The sequence below is a fragment of the Rattus norvegicus genome, chromosome 16, assembly GCF_021556685.1.
Source record: "Rattus norvegicus strain SHRSP/BbbUtx chromosome 16, alternate assembly SHRSP_T2T, whole genome shotgun sequence".
NCBI lineage: Eukaryota > Metazoa > Chordata > Mammalia > Rodentia > Muridae > Rattus > Rattus norvegicus.
In genome coordinates, this window is record NC_141549.1 from 32,878,992 (window position 1) to 32,901,595 (window position 22,604).

Consider the following 22,604-nt stretch of genomic DNA (forward strand, 5'->3'; position numbering starts at 1 on the left):
AAGCAATGGGGGTCAAGAAGTAGAGCTCAGTAGCACAGCATACATTTAACCTCTGTTGGAACCTGGGTTCAATATCTGAAAGTGAGTTCATACATACACACAGTTGTGCACACACCATTCACACAGTCGTGTATGCCCACAGATACAGACACATAATTATGAACATTTACATTTGCATTAGACATATCCTGCGGTCGTTTGAATGAGAATAGCTACTATAAGATTATGCATTTAAAATAGTGTTTCCCAGTTGGTGAACTGCTTTCAACGGTTAGACACTGAGCCTTGTTTGAGTAGGTATATCAGTGGGGATGGGATTAGAAGTTTCAAACGTCATTTCAAATGCCATTCCCAGGAAGTGCTATCTCTCTGCTTCCTGCTTGTAGATCTAGCTCTAAGCTCTCAACATGCCTGCTAGCACACTCCTAGCGTGATGGCCATGGCCTCTAACCTTGTGGAACCATGAGCACCAAGTTAAACACTTGCTTTTGTAAGTTGCTTGGTCAAGGTATCTATTACAGCAATAGAAAAGTAACTATGACATCAGTTATTATGATGGTATTCCTAAACAGACTAACAATTAACTATGTAAACTTATCCAAATTATTAACGTTTCATAATGCTCCCTAATTTTATGTAGGTTAGATACTATTGCAAAGAAAAGTTGTAGAACTCAGCTACTAAACACAGGGCTGCATCAGTGAAGAGCCCACCAATACGCTAAAGTTGTACCCGATACTCAAGATCACAAGACTGCCTCACTAACCTGAAAGCTACAGACAGCTGACAGAGTCTTTTTAAATATGTTTTTTTCATATGTATAAACACAAAAACTTTAAGTGACACAGGGCCGAAAGTACATAGGCAAGTCAGTTGTTTTATTGACTCCCTAACAAAATACAATGCTACAACTGGAACACTGAGTCTCTGGAGCCCAGGAAAGATTCCTCATTGTAAACCATCATGTCTCCACTGAACCATATATTCAAGAACCTCAGCTCAGAGGAAAAAGTGGACTGAAAGGAAAGTGGAAGATACGGAAGGTTTATTTACTCCTCGATAACCCTATTCTGCTACTTTTTTACGAAATAAAACGATCACTGATAAGCCTCAGAGACACTTGAGCCTTTGAGCTAAAGATGCCGTGTCATCAGAACAAAAATGCCATGTGTGTTATATTGTTTAGAGTTTCTCACATGTCCTTTAGTTGTACATTAAATTCTTAAATGGAATGGAAGATTCTGCTATTGCCAGTGAACATTAACAGTTACTTAAGTAATAGTTATAGACCAAAACTTTATTTTGGACTTTTTACAACATCAATGGTAATAATTTCTTGAAACAAGTCAAAAATGAGATTCATGTAATTTTTGAAACATAAATTTAATTCTGATAAAGCTTAGAGTTTCAGTTTAAAGGTGAAATCTTGACTTTCTTCTATGGTTTACTAAAATTATCATAGCCACATGAATTTCTTTTCCTATGCTTTTATTGTACTCCTTCCAATGAACAGTACTTAAAGGTCCCTCATAATTTCTCTTTGCTGTCACTTTTAATTAACACAGGTACGTCAGTGAAATCAAAATATATAGACTTGATGACAGTATTACATTATGTGTCCCTGAGTTCTTCATTGGTTTACAAATTCTTCACTTCCTTATCACAGGATAAGGTTGTGTTTTAATTGAATTTATGGGACATAAAAGCCTAAAATGTCTTATATATTAGCCATTTGAGCTAATGGCTCTGTTTCCTCTTTATCGTCTCAATGTATATGAAAGAGTGAGATAGGAGATTACTTTTTGGTCCAGCTCTAGGACAAACCAATGGTATTACCCAAATTCTTCCACTGAGGAAACATGTGTAATTAATATTACAACCCGACAGTGCTTGTAAAATAAAAATAAAAATAAATAAATAAATAAGGATTCATCCAGTATGTCTAAAGAATATATCCTATTGAAAGAAGTGTAAGGATTTTTATGATGTTTTTAACTTTAATTTTAATTCTCCTCCCTCTCTATTGCCCTCCCCAACCTCTGTGTGTACCCCCTCTCTGGGTACGTGTATCTGCCTGTTTGTCTGTCTGTCTGTTAGAGATTGAACTTTGGTCTCTTGCATAGCAGACCTGAGGCCCCTTACATTATTTTAAATTCCTATAAACATATCTTGAATATACCGGTTCTATTTAGTAGTCTTCTAATGTCTTGACTTCTGTTAAAATCTTAGGTGAATTTAAGCTTTAATTTTCTCCCTAAAATACAGGAATTAAAGACCCTGCTAGAATGTTACTCTAAATGATCTTTAAAGGAATAAAAGTTTCCTGTGTTATAAAATTGTATTTGTATAGGTAAAGAAGGCAAGGAATATAACACCATAAAATGTTTCATGCAAATTGATACTATAAAGTGGCCAAAAGTATTCAAAGTTTTTCCTTTATTAATAATATTCATGCTCATCTTTCCTTTAGTTTCATTCTTTTTCTTGAATTTTACTAAAGAAATTGTTGCCATGGGTGTTCTATTCCTCATCTTTAAAGATTTACTACAACCTGTGTATGTATGTATATAAATTTACATTTAAATACATTTAAAATATATATTAAAAACAAATGCTAATTTCTTGTTCTAAAATACAATTCAAATGTTGGCATGGTTGAACCTGCAAGGGGTTACTTGTAAAATGATATTAGCTTTATAGGAAAGAAAATAAGAATTAATTCCACTACTTATCATCCCTGATAATTAATTACACGGAAGAATCATGTTTTCTAAGTTATGTCAATTTTCTTTTTATGAAAGAAGCATAGAGAGAATTTGCCTAAGTTCCATTTTGCTTATGAGAAGAGTCTCCGATGTCCTTGTCTGTTTGCCTTTCTTTCATGTGAGCACAGACACAGATGATTTTAGATAGGAAGCTCAAACGGAATATTAGAGATGTCTAAAAGACAGAATTCACATCACAGACAATGCCTAGAACCATGTGCTTGCACCTGAAATGAGCCTGAGCTATGAGCCCCCTTTGCACTGATCAAAATGCTAGGGAATGATCTGCCACTGGAAGAAAGCTATGAAGAAAGACACCAGTGTTTTTGGTGGCCTGCACAAGGTTGTAGGTGATTTGCTCTGAGTGCTGAATGGAAGCCCCACTGGCAATTCTCATTTCATTTTCTATAAGGAGCAACAGGTATATAAAGGTAAAATGCAATCCTAGTGCTTTTTATCTCCCTGCCTGCTCAGAGTGATCTTCATAAACCTAACTCTTTTCCTACCATGGCTACTCTAAAATGACTTAATTTGTTTTAATAAATCAGTTGCATTTTATATGTTGCATATATGAAAATGCATATATATTATGTTATATCTGGAAACCTTCTACATCAATTTACATTTTTTGATGGACTTTTCTAGGGAAAGCACATCTCCCCCCCTCGCCCCAGCATAATATGGTAGACACACTCTGTTTCTATTGAAGTTTGGTGCATGAGTCCTAGAAGATTTGCATTTAGAGTAGCCACCTCAGCTTGTCGAAACTCAAATGCTCACATGATGAACAAAAGTCCACTGCTTTCTCTTACTATTAAATCAATTTAACGAAAACCAGAGACCCCTGAGACAGACAAGATTTCAAATGTGTTAGACATACCTAAATTTCATTTTTAAAGATAGGAGTTATTCAATAAATATCTGTCAATATTGGAAGTACTGTTCAAACACTGCCATAATTTTCAACACTTCTTTTCTCGAATAAGGACATGATAAATAGCAATTCTCTCCTGGTACAAAATATGTTTGCTTACTTCAGGCTGTACTTAATATTAGTGTTACTTAAAGCAGGGACATAAGATTTCTGCAGTTACAAGAGTAAAGAACATTCATTTAGCAAACATCGTGCTGTTCACATTTCATTCATAAAGCAGAATTGAGTCCTGTAATAAGAACGAGCGCAGTCATTTCCCATGCTGTATATACATGCCGAGTATCATCTAGATTTACATTCAAACCAGAGTCCCATTTCTTCACAACTTCTCTGTGAGATTTCCCTTGCCAGTTTACTTTACAGAGACGTGATGGGAGAGGTGAATGATGCATCTAGGATGAGAATGAGTCCAAGCCTCCATTTGTTTTCCTAATCATGAGAACTCGAGCTAATCGAAGTTAACTCACAGCCTGAGAAAGCACTCATGATTGACTCAGAGAGGCAGTTCCACAAATGGCATTACAAGGCTAGACAAGGAATATGAAACACTGCCAATTCTCAAACCCCTGGGTTTCACGGGGAGGGCTAAGGATAGGACTCAGAGATCAGAATGATCTCCCGGACGGGCATCAGCAGAGTTCAAAGCTCTGGGCACAGCAGCAAATATTCTCCTAAGACTCTATTCAGATCAGGTGTGGGTGACTAGTCCTGTCTATTGGCTCCAGGCAAATAAATGTGGGAGTCTCTAAAGCTGCTGGCTTTTAAAGAGCTCTTTAGAAAATCTCCCAAGGGATTCAACAGTTTAACTCTTTCATTGCTGCTCCAATTCCTCCCCATAACCCCAGTACACACAAGACCCAAGAGTTCCAGGGTAAGTGAATGTAGAAATAGAATCCGATGCACAGTTTTTACGTAATCAGCAGCGTTTCAACTTCTGTGGACTGAGGCTGCCAAACAACCTCCCACCCTGAGAGAGCAGGCATTTATAAATGTTACATCTTTATACCTCCTCCCTCAAATTCCTTAATGGGCCATTAGTAAGGAGATCGATCCTAGTTACTTTATAGCCAGGCAACAGCACAGGCACCCCGCCGTGTTTACTAGTGCCAGAAACACCATTCAAAAGTTGAGAAGGTTGCAGTAGCTACTTCGCAAACCTTTGGGGCAAAAAAATTGGGGCAAGGTGAGATGGAAAGGGGGAAGAGAAAGAACCTGGTGTGACCTAACTCAGAAGCATATATGAGGAGCAAAGCCCTACTTAAGCTATCTGGAGGAAAGGAAGTGAAGACTACTAAGTTCTACAGCCACAGGCTACAAGCGTTATCACCCCAACTACCCCCCACCCCCTTGTTCCTTAGAAAACCTAACCCCTTCCCATCCCTGTCGGTCACAGCAATTGCCAGCTCTGGAACTAAACGCGCGTGGCTGGAGATGGGTGCGCATCACTTACGTCTCGGAATTTGTTCCACTGTCCGACTTCCTTGTCATACTGAGAGACTGTGGTGAGCCATTGTTTTTCATCCAGAAAATTACCGCCGTCCGACCGCCCCCCGGCCACAGCCACCGCCGCAGCAGCTGCAAGAGTCTGGCTGCACCAAGCCGCTGCACACACACACAATAAGGCTGACACCTTGAGCATCTGGGAAGGAGACACAACCAGGGGTAGGAAGCGGTGTCAGAGACTGGGTGCGAAGATGGGGGCGACCCTGGAAGGCATGCATCAGCGAGGAAGGGTTAGAGAGAAGGGGAGACGAGCAGGGACAGGGATGTCCCCTTCCAGGAGGCTTCACCCCCAAACCAGGGCACTCACACACACGCAGACCCAAGGGAGAAGAAGAAGGGGGTCTAAGGGAGGAAGCCCCAAGCAACGAGAGTCCCAGCGGCCAGATAAAACGCTTGCCGGCCCATCACCTTGCTGGGAGCGGGCACGGAGCTCGCAGCTCCTGATGGAAATGCAGCCTGGCTCTGGCAACTCGCTTCTCGCTGGAGCTGCTGCACGCGCCGCCGTCTCAGCCGTCCACTCAGCTCCCTGCGCCCGGCGCTCCCCCCATCCCACCCTCCCCGCGCCTATCCCTCGCCAGCTCCCCTCGCTTCACCCCTCCCTCCCCCACCTCCTTCCTCCCCTCCTCCTATCCCACCTTCCTCTCCCTGAATCCCAGCTGCAGCAAGTTCCGGATGCAAAGCCTGGCTGGAGCCAGAGGATGCAGTAGACTCCTCGCCTAGGAATCCTTTGCTTTCTAACCTCTTGCCTCCAGAAAAGGTTCCCATGTTCCAGGCACAGCCTGCTCATTCTCTCTTCTCTTGGATTGAACGCCGGCTCAGCACTGTATCTCCCTCTCTGCTGCTCCTGTTCTTCAATTTCAAGGGTGGTGAGGCAGCTATGAGAAAAGAGATCAGAAGAAAACTTTACGCATCACGGAGTGAGAATCCATGGGACTTTGCTCTGAACCTGAACTCAGCTCCTCCTTCCTAAAAACCATCATATGGCCTTGGGCAAATTCTTCAGTAACTGAAAATGTGTGCTCTCAACTTCTGGATTATTTCAGAGCCAAACTCTCTCTTAAGGTTTGGCAGGCAAAGTGTTTGATTTCACCAACATGCTATGCTCAGCGCACACAACCCATTTCTCCGTTCTAAAAGTCTCTCCAGTAGCTGTGGTGTATGCTACAGTCCTTGAAGCAAAGTTAAACTATATAAATAAGACATCTATGTCAACCTTCTAAATATGAGCAAACATCTTTGAGGCCCTAGGCATGATGTTGTACTTCAAACTTCCATGGTGACATAAACATTTGCCTCCCCAAATCTATTCTCCATTATTAACAAAAGGGAAAATACTAGAATTCACACCCTGTGCAGAGCCCCATGAAGAAATTCTTTTCCTTGTACTTACAGGAAGCAGGTTAACTAAGCAGGGTATGTCAATTGAGAGATTTCTGGAAACCAGAAGACCACAAAAGTTTAGCCATCTGTATTGAATTATACATGTAGGGCAAGCTAGACCTCCCCAAACTACGGTCTTTGTAAATTTCAGTATTCTGTAAAATCCAGGAGAGAGATCGTCATTAGAATAGTAGCAACAGCTACTCTCCATAGTCGGAACTCTTTGTTCTCACTCGTCTCATAACTTTTAGATCACATTTTAAAGAAATGAAACAGATCATTCTTAATTTCTAAATTTAAATAGAGAATCCAAGCAAATGTTGTTATGAGCATGGATGAAAAAAAGTGAAAATTTTAACGTAGAAAGGAAATATTTTCTCTTTCCTGCCACAAGAAAAAAAATGGAGAAAGTTATTACAAATCTACAATTATAGTTGACAGAAGTGTTGATTAATATCAAAGATGCATCAAAGAATTTTGAGAACAGTATCATACAGTAGTTCTACATACTATTTCTAGATACTGAGTTTGTTTTGTTACAGGCAAGCTCAGCCTTTCTGAGTTTTTATTTTATATATCATGAAGAGGTGGCTGACCCACCCCCAAATGCCTCTTCTCTCTGCTCCCGGGTTTAACCTTTCTACTTCAAAATTTGAGGACTTACATGCTGTCCTCTTAAGTCAATAAGAATGTTCCATCATGATTTAAAATGCTAGGTGTTTTTTGTTTTGTTTTGTTTTTAATTTAAAGGTGATGACCTTAAACCTCAGGTACAATGCTGACATACAGCACAAGTCAGGAATCTTTAAAATGAACTGATCTTCTAAAATTTGTAACTTTTCTCTAAATATGACATATTATGAAGGATCATCCTCAGCATCATACATGTCAACATGTATGATAACATGCATAACATGCATGATAACATACCATGTGAACATAGAATTTCATGATCACTGTTGATGTATAGAAGCACACCTATTTTATCACGTTTTCATGCACACATATGAATTTGTATTACATGTGTGTATATGGTTTATTTCCAATTGGAACATATTTATGAAACTTACCAAGCAAGCCTAGCTTTTACTGACACTGAACAGGGTGGAAAAACTGCTGAATGAAAAGCAATGACAGCTTTGTCCATCTTGAAACGAAGCTCCTTCGAATGAAAGTCACAAACCAAGTCTGACAGTGGAATAGTATTTCTAGGAAAATTAAATTCTTTAGGCTTAACTCAGAAGAGGTGGAGGCCACCTTCTCCTTGAGGTGATCTGGCACCTCCCTCCTTCCCCATCACTAGCAGAGACTCTTAAACATCTGCCAGTCACTGCTATTGTCTACTCTCACAGTGAGAATGAAAGTCCACTAAGTGTGATGTTATTAATCACAGCAAACTCTTTCCCTCAGTTCTCTGTATTACTGAGTATCTGGGTCTTCAAAGAGCCTGCTTTCAACATTTAATAGTCCTAGGAGTATTCACACTCCAGTTAACACTTTAGTTATCTGCTAACACCTCTGTGGGGATTAATTGAAAGCTTGCTAGGAGCAAAACACAACAGGGAGCCAGAGGGGAGGGGTAATAAACGGGAGGTAGGATGTCAGGAAGACAGTTAGGAGACCTGCAAGTTGAGGTGGGTGGGGACATAGGGGAGTACTTCTGGAATTGCTTCCCAGTTTTATGGAGAACCTGTTTCCGGAATCAGAGAGCTAAAAATAAAACAGCCTAGGGTAGTGTATGGGGAGTGGAAAACAGTGAGTGACAAGACTGGGACTTGATTTTTGTATTTATGATCATACTTCACAAAACGATAACCCACAGGAAGGAAAGGTTATCAAGCCACCAGCCCCTTATTCTGTCATTCTGACACCTCATTTATATAGATAATGGGAAACTTTGACTGGGGTCACTAAGAATTTAAGGCTTGCATAAGTATGTCTTGATAATTTTATTCTTTCACTGGTGAATATCTAGTTGCTTAATCTAGTTACTAAATGTTTCAGTATTTTAAAAACTCATCAAATCCTCTTCTTCCCTGTGTCTTCTAATCTTGTTTTGGGATTTACTACAGTTCTACAAAGTCTACAATGGCATGGGGACCACTTCAAATGCATTAGGACCTGTGAAGAGTTTATATGAATTCCATTTGTGCAAGGGTACACAGAGACACACACAATCTCACATAACGTTTTTGGTCAGCTTCTATTAAAAGACACATCTGTGTTGTTTAGCTCTCATTAGACCACATGATGACTTACTCCACATATTCTTTGTGTCAGTCAGAGCCAGGCACTTCATATACCTGGCATCCTTTGGTCTTATGATCTCTCTTAGAGTAGTGTTATGGTATTAGCTATAAATACAGACTCACATACAGGAATTTTTGACTCTAGCAGATGGAAGGTAATATAAATTTCTGGAGGTAAAGCCTAGTTGACAAAATCAGTTGTGGAAGATGTTCTTCTTGAAGGTTATTTATGAATCCTGTACATTCCTTTTTTTTTCTCTCTTTGCATCATGTTTACCATGAGGTGACCATCTTCCTCAGCCCCATGATTCCGTTTCCATGGTGGTCTAGATTTAAAGGTGGCTGAGCTCTTTATCAGCTGAAACTTCTGAAACTATGAACCAGACTAGACCATTGTTGAAGCTGAGTCCTTATTGTGTGGTATTTGTCACAGGAACACTGCTAGCAAATTTGGAACATTGGTATTTAAGCGTGCGTAAAAGACTCAAGAACGAATAGGCTAGATTTTTATTTCTTTCTGTGTGGACACATCTCTGAATCATCCAGTGTTTCTGTTCTTTGGTGCTACTGCCTCCTTGCTTTTGCTTTCTGCTTGCTCATTATTGCTAGCTCAGTACAAAAGAGAATTCACCTGTAATTAAAATCAAGATGAGGGTATGGTTAATTCAAGAATTCTGCTACTTTGCAGTGAAAGTCACTCTTCCCGTGTTTCTTTAGATGGTTACTTGTCCACACATCATTCTCAAGATCACGAATCAGAGGCCTAGAAGAACATGCAGCTGCTTGGTGGAGAAGGGAAGTGGCTAATTGTAGCATTTTCTCCTTCTGTGTGAATGTTTGCTGACAAGACTAGAGTCTATCATGTTATTAAAAAGCTGCCGGAAGATGAGGAGTAAGAGACATTAAAGAATTTCTAGAAAGTCAGATATTACTAAGGTAGATGGCTTGATGTTAAGTAAAATGTGCTGAAGTCAAGCTTTGGTAATTTCAATATGACCAATAAGAAAATTCAGATTAAATTAAAGATCTATAGATACCATTATGGAAACTCTTGAGATGGAAAGTTCTTGTCCTCATTTCTAGATTCTATTACTGAGTATCAAATAAGCCTAATAAATAATTGAGTACCAATACTGATCATTCAGATTTTACTTTGAGAACCCATAAAAACAAATGTCAAAGCAGAAGAGAGCTGGGAGGGAGAATGTTGACAGGCTTTGGCTGGTGTTGCCATTTTGGTATCTCTTTCTTTGGGTATTATTTTTGCAGTTGTTGAGTTCTGCTATTTTTGAGGTATCCCTGATTAAGCAAACTAATAATAAATTTGATAGATAATTTGATAAATAGGCCCTCTTGTGACTTCAGCTAAAACATTCAGTAGATAAACAGACTCTAAAAGCTGTAATAAGTATGAGAAACACATCAATCAGTTCAATTACTGTAATTCTTAAGAACACATTTTTCAACATTTAAACTGGAGGGTGAATCTGATTAAATAAATTGATTACTGAGCTGATGATCCTGGGAAGTGGCCAATGAGGCAATTTAAGTTTATCTGCTTTTCTGAGCTATATTTATTGATGATTTTTTAAAAATAACTTTTTGAAAATTTCAGTAAATGTTAATTACAAACTTGTAAATATTAATGGATACAAGCTACTGACACAAAATTATAAAATACAATGTTTTAGAATATATTTTAATTTTACTTTAATTACTATATAAATCTACTAAATTAAAGAATAAATTTATTAAGTCATTACATTAAAAATAAGCATGACAGTGGTTTATAAAAATTCATAGTCTTTGAGATATATACCAATAAGCTTTTAAATTTATTATGTATGTATCTATGAAATTAATATAAGAACACATCTATAGTCAGTTTATTCCTAAACTTACAATGATTTTGTTCTCATAGAGTTTTATGTAAGTACAAGGAAATCACTCATATGTGTAAAAAGTAAATAAGTCTTAAAACAAATACATTTTTTAATCCTTCGACTTCTTCATCTCCTACATGTATCTCTTTTTTGTTTACTTCTCTTATCTCTAGTAGAGGAGAGATGAGACAACTTCATTGGTTTTTGTGATCTTCATATTAGTGAATTGAGTTTTTTGACCATTAGCATGAGATTGAATATAAGTTTCTTGTAAATAGTCTTTATTTTGTTAAACTATATTTCCCTATCCCTAGCATCTCCATTAAACTTATCATTAATGGATATTGAATTTTTTCAATGATCTTTTCTGCACTTATTGAGATAACCATGTATTTTCTATCTTTGAACCCATTAAAATGATGTACTACGTGGTCAGATTTTCACACATTGTACCATCCCTGCATCTCTGAGTGAACCCAACTCATACAGGATAAATGAAATTTCTTGGCATGATCTTAAATATAGTATGCAGTGTTTCACTGAGAATTTTACACATATCTTGATCAGGAATATTGGCCTATACTTTTTGTTTGTCTCCTTATCTTATTACTGCAGAAGTAATAGGACTTGAGCCCTACCTCATGGGAAGGAACCCATACCTAATACTGTAAATTCATTTAACTACCCATGACTCAGAGGTGGTAGGTCCTCCTGGGCAAACTCACTGTTGTTTAACTAAACTGTCATAAGATTAAATTGCCTTCTTTGTCATTATGCCTGCACCTCAACCCAGAAAAGCTAATTTCTGTCTTCATAGAAACTACTCTTTCAAGTGAAGAACTGTGATTTTGAAAACTAATGGATGATCAAGATGTTGAGAATCAGTAAAGGTTAAGACTTCAGACCTAAAACAACAACAATAAGAAACAAAGAAACAGAACAACAAGCAAACTAAACAAAGCAAAATGAACAAATCCAATCATTTACAGTACAAAGACCCTGGTACTAGAGATATGAGGAGTACACATCAGCTCAATGTAAGGTAAAGGACTTCAAGATGCCATTCTTTAAACTCATATACAACTTTTGCAAGCAAGAACTCATAACAGCTGTGGTTACTTACTCTAAGGCCACATAAGGCTAACCCTATTGACAGTCATGGAAAAAAGAAAAATTCATAGGTCCATAAAACTTGCCACTGGGCTATGGAAAAGAGAAAAGTTCCCAGGACCATATCACTTGTCACTGAGCTCTTTAACTATTGATAAATTACGGGGAGGAGGAGCTTTCTGTTTTGTACCCACCAAAATGAAACAGATAGCTTCAAATGCATTATTACACAGACAAAGGAGAACCTGGTTAAACCAGTGAGTCACAAAATAAAACAAGTAGACAGAAATGTGAAAGAGAGACTTGTGAAGAAATGGGTTTAGTGGGGGATAGGAGGGAAATGGAAGGAAGGCTGACCAGTTGTCAGTAGGCATTCTGTGCATGTATAAAACTATCAAAAGTAAATCTAATTAATTACAATATTGGTTGATTTTTCTGTAAAGACTGTGAAACAAGTTTGAAATAATTCTAACAGATAGTACAAGGGTCCATTTTTCAAAAGGTTTGTAATATTTCTTTTTCATTTGGGACATATGTAGTGACAATTTAACTGTGAAAGTACGAATTATTTGGCTTCATGTTGAAGCAAAAGTGACTGTGTCCCAAAGCTCAGAGGAATTTGTGACTTCATATCGGGTAAAGGTTGTTTGCTTTCTCAACCATGAGCTTCATCAATGGAATACCTAACACAAAGCTTAAAGCCAGAAAATATGGATACTTTATAATCTTAAACAAAGACTACAGAGAAAATACCCCATATACTCAATAAAGCATTCTTTCCCTACAACCCACGTATTAAAAGCACTGTGATGGTGAGGGTGACCGACTCCTTGAACTCTGTTGTTTTGATTTTTTTACATTACATAAAAGGAACACAAGCTGAAAGTGAGAACTCCACTTTCCAGTACAGTCTGGTGGTAACACCTGATGAATCTTTGCTTTGGGAGACAGAATCATTTCTACAAAAGGACAGGAACGTAGAGCTTTCTTTAAGTAATGACAGGACTAGAGATGCTAACTGTAATGGGGGACTTTTGTCAGATCGCTATGAAAGACATTGTGGGAACAAAGTAAAGGTCACAAAACATCCATGACTTAGAGAGCCAGATGATCAGTCAATAATTATTAGAAGCAAGTCTTAAAAAGAGATGAACAAGAGTAAAATCAGATACCTAGAAAATAACAAAATATTCATATCCTTTGTTCTCATTTAACAACATCAGGAATATATGAAAGAGTGACCAAGGATGGTTTAAAAATTGTCAAGGCAAATTCAATTTCTACTGGAAAACATTTTTAAAGTGAATTTTCGTCTAAATGGAAGTAGAGCACTCCTTTTGAATACTTGTTGATTTTCTCTGTGAATTAGGCAAACTTTCTTATGTTTTAGAACAAACCAAGAAATCAACAGAGACCAATATTATGAACATGGCTTTTGTGTTATCATGAAATAATTTGCACTTCCTTTTTAAAACATGTCTCAATAATGTAAATTTACTGTAATAATCACAGGATTACACTCAACAATTTTGCTGAACTCAGCTCATGTTGTACACTTAATAGAGAAAATTTCCTTTTCTTTTTATTATAATCTTTTAACAGGGAATTAACGTCTCGGTCGTAACACTATTCAGGTTTGAATTTCATTTTGAAAAAAAAAAAAAAAACTTTGGCAGTTGTTAGCCTCAAGGGATTGATTTTTTTTCCCACTTTTCAAAATGAACAACTATAGAAGTGTCTGATGTGCCTCTCATATAATGCTTGCAGTGACTGACAGTGCATAGGCTAGCTCCTCTTCTGGGACTACAGCATGTGAGGTGCCTCCTTCCACTAGGCCAGCCTGTCTACTATACTCGTTTACTCATTTCTGTCTTTGTTAATATATTCCCCGCTGCACCTCTAATATTACCTTTTCTTATTGTTTTGTTATCTTTTAATGCTGGATATTAGATTACTAATTTAGAATATCTTTCTTTCCTAAGAAGAACTAAATGTCACAAATGTCCAGGTCTTCCCACATTTTTGGATACATTTTCTGCTCAGTTTTATTCAGTTCAGCAAGTTTAAGTGCATGTGCTCATGCATGTGTGGTACATGTGTGTGTGTTTTTTATTTTATTTACTTTTTACTTATTTATTTTACATACCCAGTGGGTATCTCCCACATCCTGGCATATCAACTGTCTACAAGACTAGGCTCATTCTCTCCCACTGGGGCCAGGCAAGGCAGCCCAGCTAGAAGAACATATTCTGCATACAGGCAACAGTTTTGATGATACCCCAACCCCCATACATATACCACTCTAGTTGTCAAGAACTCACATGAAGAACAAGCTGGACATCTGCTACATATGTGAGGAGACCTGGGTCCAGCCTGTGTATGCTCTTTGTTTGGTGGGTCAGTCTCTGAAAGCCCCATAGGTCCAGGTTAGTTGACTCTGTTAGTCTTCCTGTGGAGTTCCACTCCTCTTTCACAGATATAGGAGTTTTTGTGTTTGGTACACAGATTGTCAGAATTGAAGTATCATATTGGTAGGTTTTTCCTTTAATGAGCATGATTTATTCTGTGTCTGTTTTGATTGATTGTGCTTGAAAGTTATTGGATATTCAAATGGGTACTCCAACTTGCTTCTTGGGTCCATTTGCTTCTGAAACATTCCCCCAGTTCTTTAGTCTAATGTAATATCTGTCTTTATTGCTAATGTGTGTTTCTTGTATACAGCAGAATGATGGATCCTCTTTCCTCATCCACTCTGTTAGCCTATATTTTTATTGGTGAATTGAGTCCATTGATGTTAAGAAATATTAATGGTCAATGATTGTTATTTCCTGTTACTTTGATATTTATGGTGTTACTGTGTATGTGTTGTGTGTCCTTCTCTTATACTTTTTGGTATGGGATTACATAGTTACTATGTTTTCTTAAATGTAGTTATCTACATTGATTTGGAATCTTGCTTCTCATATTTTCTATAGGTCTGGATTTTGTTTGAATTTGGATTTGTCTTGAAATATTTTGCTTTCTTCATCTATGGTGATTGAGAGTTTTGCTGGGTATAGTAGTCAAAGTTAGCATCTCTGGTTTTCAGAGGTTGCAAGATATCTGTCCAGGGCTTTGTAGCATTTGGATTCTCTATTGAGAAGTCAGGTGTAATTCTGATAGGTCTGCCTTTGTATGTTCCCTGTCCTTTCCCCTTTGCTGCTTTAATATTCTTTCTTTAAATTGTAGATTTTGTGTTTTGATTACTTAGTGCAAGGAACATTTTCTTTTCTGGTGCAGTAGAATTGGGGTTCTGTACATTTCAATTATGTATATACACATGTCTATTTTTAGTTCAGGAAAGTTTTCCTCTATGATATTGTTGAAAATACTTTCTAGGCCATGGAGGTGAGATTCTTCCCCTTCCTCAATTCTTAGGCTAGGTCTTGCTGTATATCCATGTGGGGCAGGCTTTAAATGGGTGTTCCTTCAGTCTCTGTTCCAGACTTTGTCTCCATATCCCCTCCTATGAATATTTTTGTTCCTCCTTTAAAGAATGAGTAAAGCATCTGCATTTGGCCATCCTTATTCTTGAGCTTCATGTGGTCTGTAGATTATATCTTGTGTCTTCTGAGGTTTTGGGCTAATATCCACATATAATGTGAGTTCTTTTGTGATTGAGTTACCTCATTCAGGAGGATATTTTCTAGTTCATTCAATTTGCCTATGAATTTCATGAAGTAATTATTTTGGATAGCTGATTAATACTCTACTGTGTAGATATACTACATTTTCTGTATCCATTCCTCTGTTGAAGTGCATCTGGGTATTTTCTAGCTTCTGGATATTATAACTAAGGCTGCTATGAACATAGTGGAGCATGTGTCTTGGTTGTATGTTGGAGCATCTTTTGAGTATATGCCCAGGAGTGGTATAGCTGGATCCTCAGGTAGAACTATGTCCAATTTTCTGAGGAATCTCCAGACTGATTTCCAGAGTGGTTGTACCAGCTTGCAATCCCACCAACAATGGAGGAGTGTTCCTCTTTCTCCACATCCTCGCCAGCATCTGCTGTCAACTGAGTTTTTGATCTTAGCCATTCTCACTGGTGTGAGGTGAAATCTCAGGGTTGTTTTGATTTGCATTTCCCTGATGACTAAGGATGTTGAACATTTCTTTAGGGACTTCTCAGCTATTTGATATTCCTCAGCTAAGAATTCTTCGTTTAGCTCCGTACCGCATTTTAAATAGGGTTATTTGACTCTCTGGAGTCTAACTTCTTGAGATCTTTGTATATATTGGATAATAGTCCTCTATCGAATGAAGGATTGGCAAAGATCTTTTCCCAATCTGTTAGTTGCCATTTTCCTAATGACAGTGTCCTTTGTCTTAGAGAAGCTTTTCAATTTTATGAGTTCCCATTTGTCGATTTTTGATCTTAGTACAATAAGCCATTGGTGTTTTGTTCAGAAACTTTTCTCCAGTGCCCATGTGTTTGATGTTCTTTCCCACGTTTTTTTCTATTAGTTTGAGTGCCTCTGGTTTTATGTGGAGGTCCTTGATCCACTGGGTCTTAAGCTTTGTACAGGGTGATAAGAATGGATCAATTTGCATTCTTCTACATGCTGAGCTCCAGTTGAACCACTCAATGGTTTCAGCTCCTCTGTCAAAGATCAAGTGACCATAGTTGTATGGTTTTATTTCTGGGTCGTCAATTCTATTCCATTGATCTACCTGCCTGTGTCTGTACCAATATCATACATTTTTTATCAATATTGCTCGGTAATACATTTTGAGGTCAGGGATGGTGATTTCCTCCAGAAGTTCTTTTATTGTTGAGGGTAGTTTTTGCTATCCTGCTTTTGTTGTTGTTGTTGTTGCGATTCCAAATGAATTTGCAAATTGCTCCTTCTTACTCTCTGAAGAATTGAGTTAGAATTTTGCAGGGGATTGCATTGAATCTCTAGATGGTTTTTAGCAAAATATCCATTTTTACAATATTAATCCTGCCAATCCATGAGCATGGTAAGTCTTTTCATCTTCTGAAATCTTCATCAAATTCTTTCTTCAGAGACTTGAAGTTCTTGTCATACAGATCTTTGACTTGCTTGGTTAGAGTCACACTGAGGTATTTTATATTATTTGGGAATATTGTGAAGGGTGTCATTTCCCTAAATTCTTTCTCAGCTTGTTTATCTCAGATTGTTTGAGTAAATTAATACTACTGATTTTTTTTAGTTAATTTTATACCCAGACACTTTGTTGAACTTATTTGTCAGGCTAAGTAGTTCTCTGGTTGAACTTTTGGGTCAACAAATAGTGATATTTTGACTTCTTCCTTTTCAATTTTTATCCTTTTGACCTCCTTTTGTTGTTTGATTGTTCTGGCCAGGACTTCAAGTACTATATTGAATAAATAGGGAGAGAATGGTCAGTCTTGACTAGTCCCTGATTTTAGTGGAATTGCTTCAAGTTCCTCTACTTATACTTTCAAGTCTTGTAGATTTATTGATTTCCTACACCTGATTCATTGTATTTTCCTCTATATCTTTAATTATTTATTTGTTTCCTCTTTAAAGACCTTTACTGTTTTTATTTATTTATTTATTTTCCTGTATTTCTTTGAGGGATTTAGTCACTTTCTCTTTATAAGATATATATATATATGTGTATATATATATATATATATTCCAAATTACATAAATAAAACTTGTTGAGTTCACACGTAAAGATTTGTTTTAATGACTGTGTAGTATATTTTATTGTTTGATTTGGATATTCTTACATTGTGATAACATAATAATATTGCTCCTACTGCCTTGCTCAATCTTCTGGTGTCAGATTAGGCTTAATTTCTTATCAACCAAAGATATTGAAGTTATAATTTACATGTGAATTTTTGGTTTCCATAGAGTTGTTATTTTAAAAATAGCTTTTATGGTTTTGCCTATAAAGAGAATTATTAACGCTGCTTTTATTTGTTTGATATTTTTAAAATTAAAACCTAATGACATTTTGTCTTTTTTTTTCTCTCTTCTAAGTATCCCCAAACCAACATCATCCTGATTTCCCCTCTGGAATCTCCCCCATCCCATCCCCCCAACCCCCTGCCTCCATGAGGGTACTCCCCATCCAGCCACCCACTCCTTCCAGCCTCCCCACCCTGGCATACTCCTGCACTGGGGCATTGAGCCTTTACAGGACCAAGGGTTTCTTCTCCCATTGATGCCCTATAAGACCCATCCTCTGCTACATTTGTGGCTACTGCCATTGATCACTCCATGTGTATTCTTTGGTTGGTGGTTTTGTCCCTGGGAGCTCTGGGATACCAGGTTGGTTGATATTGTTGTTCATCCAATGGGGTTTCAAACCCTCTCAGTTACCTCAAGCCTTTCTCTAACTCCTCCATTGGGGGCTGTATTCTCAATCCAATAGTTGGCTTCAAGCATCTGCTTTTGTATTTGTCAGGCTCCAGCAGAGCCTCTCAGGAGACAGTTATATCAGGCTCTTGTCAGCATGCACCTCTTGGTATCCCCAATAGTGTCTGGGTGTGGTGACTGCATGTGTGATGGATTCCCCATGTGTCATAATCTCTGCATGGCCTTTCCTACAGTCTCTGCTCTACACTTTGTCTCCATATTTCCATATTTCCTTTTGTGAGTATTTTATTTCCCTTTCTAAGAACTAAGAAGTTAATTAGTCCATTGGAATTGAGTGTACAATAAATTGATTATCCTGGTCATGACCTAGTCTCATGTTTTTTATAATCCATTGTTCTTGTCCAAACGTGAGTCCCCATGAGATTTCCTCTTGTCTATTGGTATTGATTTTTAATGTTCTATTTAGGGACCCATATATGAATATATCATGGGTATAGCTTCCTTGTAATTTCTAGGAGATAAAATCTTGCATTAGAATTCTTGGCCCTCAATATTTGTTAATACCCATGCCCTGCTTTCACAGTATTTTCTGAGACTTTGGTGTAAGAAATATGGTGTAGGTAGATTTGTCATAGCTATAATACTGTGAATTGATTGAAGTTGGAAAAATTTATGAAATTTGACATTTAAAATATGGCTACAGATACTTTCACTGTACTGACTCAAACACACAAATTGTGACAAAAATAATGCTTTGAATCTTTTGACATAGGTGAAAAAACATTCCTTCTATCTCTACTACCTATAGTCTACTTATCTATCATATATATATATATATCACTTCTATCATCTATCATCCTTCTATTATCTGTCAACTTTCTTTCATTTGCTGACCTTCATATCTTATCCTAGAATTATTTGAAAAGGTTAGTTATACAAATGCTTCTGAGACATTCATTGAAAACTACTGAGACTCCCTCACTCAAAGTCAGTGCCTACATTTCAGTCTAGTAAGTATGATGCATGACATATTAATCCTCTCAGTTACCTTAAGCTTTTGTGAGTCTTTGCTCAGTCCAGGCTCTAGACTAGATGTCATGTGCCGTAAGCATCTGTTTCCGAGTCTGAATCAGCCATCCGACTGCTCCTAAATTCCTGAATCCCACACATACAGTGAGTACTAATAACTAATGTTGTTTTAAACTTTAAAATTATCCATCTCTAAAATTAGATGTAGAGAGTAATAACTCTACCTTATTTGATAACCGTGGATTTGTGGGGTGTGTGTGTGTGTGTGTGTGTGTGTGTGTGTGTGTGTGTGTTTGATGGTTTCTAGATCTAACATGAATGAAGAGAATGAGTCAAAAGAATGCAAGAATACATTTCATGAAGCACAGGGAGGAAGTCAGGTAGGCTTCACAACAAAAACTGAAGCTTGAGTGCCACCACAGCTGTGGAGACATTTTCAGTCTTTTTATATCCATTCATGTCATTTTCTCTGACTACAGACAGCAACCTCCTATTGTTAAATAAATTGGAACCTTCAGTTGCACTGGCATGAACTTAGTCTTATGTACAGGCTAGATTGTCTCTATTGAAGAAATAAGTTATAGTTTTCTTTGAACTGGAAAGGGAAAGACATTCTGGAGTTAGCTGAGCATCAGCTTAGCAGGCTTAGGTAGAGAAAACTATAGCAAATAATACAATATTAGTCCACATTAGTCCTTTCTATATGCTCTTATCGGTATTTATATAGAATTTCTTAGATTGTTCTGATTTTGTAAGCTCAAACTTAACCAATAGCATATTTAATTAAAGAGTAAAGATTAAAGGATGTTTTGGGGGGATGTTTATCTTATTATTTTATTGAATATTAGAGAATTTCACATGACATCACATTTACTTCCCAGTCATAAACTGTCATCCTAATGACCCTGTCCCCAACAAAGAAGATGAGGAGGAAGAAGTTGAGGAAAAACAGGAGGAAGAGGAGGAGGAGAAGGAGGAGAAGAAGAAGAAGAGGAGAAGGAGGAGGAGGAAGAGCAGAAGGAGGAGAAGGAGGAAGGAGGAAAAGGATAAGGAGGAGGAAGGAGAAGAAGAAGAAGAAGAAGAAGAAGATGAAGAAGAAGAAGAAGAAGAAGAAGAAGAAGAAGAAGAAGAAGAAGAAGAAGAAGAAGAAGAAGAAGAAGAAGAAGAAGAAGAAGAAGAAGAAAGCCAAGTTCAATATGTGTTGTCCATGTATACTCAGTGGAACATGGTCAAACTCCTGGTGGCCAGTCCCTTCCCCCTGGTTCCTCTGCCAAATGCCATCCATTGTGGAGAGCTACACTTTAACATTGTTATCATATTTTAAAGGGTTTTCTTTAATAACTTTTTGTCTAGGCTATTATTTTGGGTGGAGGAAGAGAGAAGGATTGTCATCAAAACCTTCTATGTCCTTCTTTCTCAACTGTGAATCTGCAGTCATCAGTACCAGAACAAAAGTAGCTTCCTAGTCCTTTATCACAAGTAGGAGGATAGTTACATATCACATAGTTATCAGACTGTGGATAGTTACATATCAGCTGCAGCACAGGCCAAGGTAAACAATATAACCTCAGGAGTCAGTCCATACCACACACATCCGCATGGCTTCAGGAAGCAGACAATTGGCCACCAATAACAATATGGCTTCAGGCAGAAATACAGACAACAGTCATCAACATGGCTTCAGCTGGAATATCAGGTCAATCATATCAACATGGTCCTGTGCTGCAGCCTGGCCCACAGACACCAACATGTCTTCAGGAGGCAGCACAGATCACAGACATTTACATAGGCTTTGGTAGTAACATGGGCCATGGACATCAACATGGACCACAGCTACTAGAGGCCACAGATATCCACATGAACCTTGGACTTCAGTACTACCTGGGCACACCAGCACAGATCAGGGATACCAAAGTGGCCTCCAGAGGCAGCATAGACCATGTAGATCTTTAGAGGTGGTCCAAACCAGAAAATGGACCATTCTTCATCTCTTACATCCTGTGATTGCCCAGAACATCCTGTGGTTACATTGAATCATTGTAAGTTTGCTGTACAACACCCTGTAGGCTCCACTAGGCAACATTTTCCTTAGTCCTCTGTAGCCTTCTCCCATATGATTCTTTAGATCGCTTCTTTCTGCCTCACACTCACTGTTCCATTCCTCTATCTTTCCCATCTCTTCATTTTATATTCCTTCTTTCTAGTAACATTAGTAACTACAGTGTGCACACAGTATTTTTCCCAAACAGAATTACATGCAAATATTCATTGCAGCAAGTTGTTGGTCTCATTCAAGGTTTCTGGTTTTCGAGGCATCGAAAGTACTGGACCATTTTAGAAACTCCTCCAGGATATTCTGCTACTGCTCAGAGAAAGGGAAATGTTATGGCTAGGCAGGACATCTAGGGGCAGCTTCTGTGCAAGTACCTATCTGCCATTTACCTCCTTGTCTGCTGCCCCGAGGCTTGTCAGTCTTAACCTTTATACCTGTAGGCTGTAGGCCATGTTGCTTTTCTGTACTCCTGGTCTCCCAGTAGGGCAAGCCATGCTGCTGTAGGGCTCCATGCTTGGTACCTGGGGGTGGGCTAAAGACTGGCCCTATTCAGTAAGGACATGTTCCTGCCAAAGCTTCAGGCTGTGGCACATCTCCCTGTTCTTGCTGCCAGCTACTCTGTGCTCAGCAAGCACGACTCTGGAGTTTGTATGTTAATGGCAGCACCATTACCCCAAGTTTTCTGTCTTCTTTCAGGGCAAGCAACACAGGCTGTAGCTGCAGGGACTTCTTGCTGCAGCAGTGGGGGTTTCTTATTAGTAGCCAGCCACACAAGGGTCAGTCCTATTCAGCAAGGACATTTCTGTGGAGCTTGAGGCCTTTATACATCATCCTTTCTATGGTACCACCTGCCACACACACCCAGGGCTCTTATCTGACATTTTTTCTTTCCAATTTAATGAATCAACTTTTAAAAAGCATCTTGCCAAAAAAAACTAGTCTTTTTTCATAAGTTTCTAGAGTTATTGAGAGCTCTGCAGACCCTCTCCTGCCACCACCACTTCTTTCCTGTCACTACCAACTTGTAGTTCCACTTTGGAGCCTCTGTGGCTCTCCCAGACTCCAGATCTCCCTGGTAGGTGCTAGCAACCGCTGACATCTTTGTTTTCTCATTTTAATGATTTCTTTTAAATTATACAGAAAGAAGATATATCTATTCAACTTGTTTGTCCTTGGTTAGAATCTGCTATTCTGCTTAGTTCTTCATTCACTGTGTGGTAGTATTAACTGCCAACATGAACGGATGTAGAATTATCTGGGATCTGAGAATTTGGGGGGTAGGAAGCTATGTGAAATTATCTTGATTATTTAATTAGGTGGGAATGAAAACATGTATCAT

General features: G+C 38.2%; 2 protein-coding genes across 6 annotated transcripts in view; one reads left to right on the forward strand and one right to left on the reverse strand.

Moving 5' to 3' along the window:
* Spock3 (SPARC/osteonectin, cwcv and kazal like domains proteoglycan 3) overlaps positions 1–6,210 on the reverse strand; it is a 426,710-nt gene extending 420,500 nt beyond the window's left edge. Inside the window, exons 1-2 of one of the 6 annotated variants that reach the window (XM_087588306.1) lie at positions 5,942–6,210; positions 5,141–5,338 (exon numbers count right to left, since the gene is read on the reverse strand). In XM_087588306.1, coding sequence (XP_087444432.1) covers positions 5,141–5,338; positions 5,942–5,989 — 246 coding nt within the window. In that variant the 5' untranslated portion in view covers positions 5,990–6,210. 6 annotated transcript variants of the gene reach the window in all.
* The window catches only part of Erich1 (glutamate-rich 1), a gene marked incomplete at its 5' end in the record, with an annotated part of 52,793,804 nt that overhangs the window by 2,008,432 nt on the left and 50,762,768 nt on the right, over positions 1–22,604 (forward strand).